Source organism: Trypanosoma cruzi, genomic scaffold, assembly GCF_000209065.1.
Source record: "Trypanosoma cruzi strain CL Brener 1047053516281 genomic scaffold, whole genome shotgun sequence".
Taxonomy (NCBI): Eukaryota; Euglenozoa; class Kinetoplastea; order Trypanosomatida; family Trypanosomatidae; genus Trypanosoma; species Trypanosoma cruzi.
This window is the reverse complement of record NW_001849484.1, coordinates 21,947-27,048: the sequence shown is the minus strand read 5'-3', so window position 1 is coordinate 27,048 and position 5,102 is coordinate 21,947. Positions and strand designations below refer to the sequence as shown.

Sequence of the window (5,102 nt, the reverse complement as noted above, 5' to 3'; positions counted from 1 at the left end):
CGTCAGCACAACACGATCAATAGCGCCCACCTTCTGAAGCGCCAAATCGATAAAAGAGTCAACCCCATCTCCATCTTGCCAACAAACTTCATTCATGCCCTGATGCATTATTTTTTCAAATGCGTCCAACTCTGCCTGAATCAGAGGCTTTTCATCTTCCTGACGCAAAGTACTCATGAAACCATTGTAGGTAGAACTTACATAATCAAGTTTCATTGTCTGGGAACGGTACGTTTCCCGTTTTTCAAAGACCGCCTGAACTTCTACAGGGACCTCAAGCTTTTGGCGATCACGTGACTCAAAAGAATTCATAACCTCCAAGTAGTACACCTCCCGCAAAGTTTTTACAAGAGCGGGATCAAAATTGACCTTCAAATTGTTGTTTCGATCAACCTCCAGGAGAGGTAGCTTCAACTTGTCAACGCTGATGGAGCCCACATCTGCGCACCATGCCTCGTACTTGTCTCGGATGGCGTCGCGCAGGGCATTATGCAGTTTTTCATACAGTTCCATTGTCTCTTTGCCAAATTCACTTTCAAGAAGAGAATGGGAAAGCTCACTGACACGGCTGTGCGATTCATTAATCCGATCCAACAAAGCGTTACACCTCACAACTGCGGCTGCGAGCGGCGGAATGTTCGGATAGGACCCTGTGGCTTCACCCTGGTAGAAAACCTCCTGCACTGCAAGAAGATCCTCGTGAAACGCCTCCAGAACCGCCTTTTGCTTTTTAGACCACTCCAACTGTACAACCGCGTGGTCTGTGAAACCATCAAATGTATCCACTGCCTTGAATACCTCTGAAATAGCCTTGGCATCATCAATGGTCGTCACAAGGATCGCACCCAGACGTCGTTCCAACTCTCGAATCGTGGCTCGGAACTGAGAGTAATTCGTATCAAAGCGAGGATCATCAACATCAAGCATGTCATACTCCACACCGAAAAAGTTCATGTACGCCTCATCAAATTCGGCTTTAATTTCTTCAGCTTCCTTTGTAAGCATCTGACTTTTCGTGCCGCCCACCTTAATGTTTTCCATTTTGTCAAACAACACAGCGGTTTCCATAACGTCCAAAAGATCATGACAACGCTCCAGGAACACATCTAACCTGAAAAAAAACGCCGTATTTTGAAATTTCCAGGGACGCGCCATGGTAGACAAATAGGATTTGTAATGAAAGTATGCAGCCTTAAACTGACCACAAACAGCAAGCGTTTCTCCCAATCGTGTTAATGCGTCCTTCTTTTCAATATTTTTGGCAAATTCTTCAATGTTCACATGTTCCGCCGCGAGGCCAATAAGATCGTTGCATATAAAACGAAGGAGGACAACCAAACGCGTGGGCGTGTTGTAAAAGCCCGACTGCGTCCAAAGGAGATACAAATAGTGGAAAAGTCTCTTAAAAGTTCCACTTGATGCAAGCTGCGTAAATTCCAAGTGACCGGGAAATGAAGGACAAATAGCCTCAAACTCAGGTTCTATTGGCTTGAGAAAGCGGTAGTTATCCCTCGCCTCGGCAGAAGCCTCCTTCAGTTCATTTATGAGTTCAAAAAAAGAGCTGTAGTAACTGCTCTCAGCCTTTTTGAGAATGACAATAATTTTTACGGCCTTCACAGAGTAAAGCTGTTCCTCCAAGTTGGCCAAATTCTCTGCCTTACTCTTCCAGAAGGCAATTTCGTCCAAAGGTCCAGGACGTATGCCCTTGCCAGCGCTGCTTTCTGTCATCTCCTCTGGAGTTGAATCTATCGCCGTACGAATCTGAGCCGTCCAAGCTATGATGGAGCTCTCCAAGCAATAAATAAACTCTGCTTCAAAAGGGCCATCAGTCACTCTGGAGGGCAACTGCACCGGAGGCATCGGGAGAAGTGTCTTACCTTGGCTAAGACCCAGTGTTACCAACATCTGTGCCAACAAGCCATTTGTGTCATCCATCAGCTCAGCCACAGCAACATCGGGAACTTGACTCACATTTTTCTTCTCACGCTTAATAAGCTGCGCATACACGTTTCGCGTCATGGAGTTCAGTCCAGACAGTGCATCAGGACACAAGTCACCAAAAACTATCTTCGTCTTCATATGCTGATCGTCGCTGATCCTTTCACGCTTCGTTTTGGTGAAATAAATACCCTTCTTCCGGAGTTCCTCCGGAGGCTCAATACGAGCAACAAGTACTCCTCCAGATGACTGGTATACATAGAGATGAGTGGCATCTGCCGTATCAAGAAACTCATTGATTTGAGCCCGACTCTCTTCGTTGTCAATGAGTTTTCTTGTGTCCACTGGCTTTGCCTTGATGGCTGTAATGATACGCTGCTCAAGCCATTGTACCCGTTTATCGATTGGCGCCTCCTCCTTTTCGCCCTTTGCCATTGTTCCCTCTTTTTTGTTTTTCCTCTTTCCTCACCGTACCAACACGCGTGCGTACCTGTGAGTTTGTATATTTCAAATAACCTAATACTTTTCAGGCGCGGTACGCCCATAAATACTTGGAAAGGAAGATCGATAAACACACACACACACACACATAAAAACAAGCAATAAAAAATATCATGGGGGGAAAAATGTAAAAAAAAAAAAAGAGGAGGATGAGCACACTTTACACTCGGGGAATTACGCAACCAATTCGATCTCTAGAGACGGACAAGACACGGTGCGGATCACGTTTTCCATATGCTTGCCCATCTGAAATTTCAGATTGGGCTTAGTCACGCTTCAAATCATGCTTCCCATTTCTTCATTCTGCTTCGGTCATTTCCTTTTTCTTTCTCTTTTCTTTTCTTTCCTCTCTCCCCCTCTCCCTGTTGTTGACGTTCCTTTTCATGGTTTTTTCTTCTTCTCTTCTTTAAGGGCACACACACAGATATATATATATATAGTTTTATAGAACAATAATAAAAAAAAAAAAAAAGAAGGCATACGCCCTACTCTGGCGGTGGACCACCCGCACCACGACGACCAGCCTTCATGATTTCGTCCACCAAAAGCAATTGGGATGCAATATCACCTGTTGCCTCCAGAATACTCTTTTTAGTAATCACGTTATCGAGTATCCCAGCTGCCAGGGGATCAACCACGCCTCCGGTATCGAGACGAAGGCCTACCCACCGATTCTGCAGGCGCGCTGCCCGACTGGCTTCTTGGAGAGAGATAAGACAGTGCTGAACATCGAGTCCAGAATTCTCTGCCAAAGTTTTGGGTGTGACAAGAATGGCATCCGCGTAGGCGCGCACGCCGATCTTCTGCTTCCCCGTGACGGTTTCGGCAAATCGACTTAAGTGGTCATGCAGAGCCACCTCGAATGCCCCAGCACCGGGTACAACACCCCCACTTTCATAGGCATTTTTTACAGATCGAAGCCCATCACGAATGGCATCCTTGATTTGGGCAATGGTGTGATCATTTGGCCCCTTCACCAGCAAAGTGCAGCTTTGCCCTTTACAGACATCTTCCACATAAGTGTACTTGTCGTCCCCCAAAGTGTACTCCTGCACGCGACCAGCCTCTCCAAGCACTTCGGGAGTTAAATTCTCGGTTGTGTTTACTGCTTCACCTCCACAAGCTAAAACGAGTCGCTCCATATTTCGGCGCTTGGCACGTCGAAGAGCCAAGATTCCCTCCTTTGCTAGCATCTCCAGGGCGATGCCATCAATTCCCTTCTGGTTGATCACGACAAAAGAACGATTGTTTTCTTTGGTGCAGACCTTTTTTTTAAGGGCAATGATATCCCGTACACGGTCGTCCGTAATTTTTCGCTCTGCAACAACCATGCGGGCCTTTTCAGCAGGGTCCTTGAAATAAAACCCCGCGTTCAGTTCACTTCTTTCATATTCCAAAGAAACATTGCAGGTTAAAATGTACGCGTTTTCCAGAAACTTTGGCATGTCGTCATTGCGGCCACCATGATCCAAGACAATGCCATTGACGAAACTCGTGTCCGTGCTCAGTCGATGTTTCATATGCATGACCTCAACCATGTGCAAATCAATCTCCTTTCCATCTACAGGGGCAATCGCAAGTACGGCATCCACAACTGCCTCCGCGAGGCGCTCGGGCATATTTGAACCCACTTTTGTGGAAAGAACCGAGCGTGCAACATTTGTCAAATACTCACGTTGCCCATCGGCAGGTATCTTCAAAATACTCCTCTCAAGAAACTTTAACGCTTCAATACGAGCCAGACGAAAACCTTCGGTCAGTATACGGGGATGAAGACCATCCTGAATACACCTCTCACACTGCCGCATCATCTCGCCAATAACAAGTACGGTGCTTGTGGTACCATCACCCGCAATGTCGTCAATGGCTGTCGCTGCGCGTGCTATAAGAGCTGCAGTTGGGTGTTGGATCTGCATTTCTCCTAAGAGCGTATTACCGTCCTTCGTTATTTTAATTAAACCAGCACCCGAAACCAACATTTTCATTGTTCCCCTGGGACCCAAATTCGTTTTGAGCACCTCTTGCAACCCACGGGAAGCAAACATATTTATCTCTAGGGCGTTGGCTTTTCGAGCCTGCCTTCCCCCGGGATTAATGTAGGCCAGGCTTGTCGACATTTGTTGTGTGTGCGTGTGCAATTCTCAATTACTGGAGGAACGACGAGTTCATTCACAAGAAAAAAAAAAAGAACATATTTGAATTGAAAAAGAAAAGCGAAAACAACAACAAAAAGAAGAAAAAAACGGACGGCAAATGCCTGTTGCCATAGGGAAAAAGGAAACACCAGCGAAGGCATCCAAGAAAACAAAGAAAAAAATGGGAAATTTCTCCCTGAAAACAAATAAAGCCAGATTTCTGCCGTGCCTACCACGTGGGGTCCTTGTTGCCAGTCTTCTTCTTGTCATTCAGCTCAAAGTGCTTCGTGCGCTTCAGCACGTTTTGAATGATGGACTTGCAGTTAGAGCATTGGAGCTTCAGGACAATCTTCTTTGTCGTCTTGGCCTTCTTGTGGAAAATGGGCTTCGTCTGACCGCCATAACCGGACTGTTTGCGGTCGTAACGCCGTTTGCCGCGCGCATAAAGACGTGCCTTGCCAGCCTTGTACTGCACAACCTTAAAGCTCTTATGCGCGTTGCAACGCGCGTCCGGGCAATACATCGTCT

General features: G+C 46.4%; 3 protein-coding genes across 3 annotated transcripts, besides 6 other annotated features; all 3 read right to left on the bottom strand.

The window, feature by feature from the left end:
* Positions 1-2,373, bottom strand: Tc00.1047053509583.19 (dynein heavy chain, putative; the record flags this gene model as incomplete). The annotated part of the gene is made up of 1 exon (XM_798923.1): positions 1-2,373. A coding segment is annotated over one exon (2,373 nt), but the record flags the coding sequence as incomplete, so codon positions are not given.
* Positions 1-3,259: a sequence feature (areas merged during assembly that could not be assigned to a particular haplotype. This can correspond to areas where the two haplotypes were merged or to regions with more than two copies in the genome that were merged during assembly.).
* Positions 2,726-2,847: a sequence feature (GA-rich).
* Positions 2,864-2,911: a sequence feature (AT_rich).
* Positions 2,925-4,556, bottom strand: Tc00.1047053509583.10 (chaperonin TCP20, putative; the record flags this gene model as incomplete). Its single annotated transcript, XM_798922.1, has 1 exon — positions 2,925-4,556. One exon carries the CDS (start codon positions 4,554-4,556, stop codon positions 2,925-2,927), a length of 1,632 nt encoding a protein of 543 aa, XP_804015.1.
* Positions 3,260-4,393: a sequence feature (areas merged during assembly that could not be assigned to a particular haplotype. This can correspond to areas where the two haplotypes were merged or to regions with more than two copies in the genome that were merged during assembly.).
* Positions 4,394-5,102: a sequence feature (areas merged during assembly that could not be assigned to a particular haplotype. This can correspond to areas where the two haplotypes were merged or to regions with more than two copies in the genome that were merged during assembly.).
* Positions 4,611-4,682: a sequence feature (T-rich).
* Positions 4,804-5,102, bottom strand: Tc00.1047053509583.4 (60S ribosomal protein L44, putative; the record flags this gene model as incomplete). The annotated part of the gene is made up of 1 exon (XM_798924.1): positions 4,804-5,102. A coding segment is annotated over one exon (299 nt), but the record flags the coding sequence as incomplete, so codon positions are not given.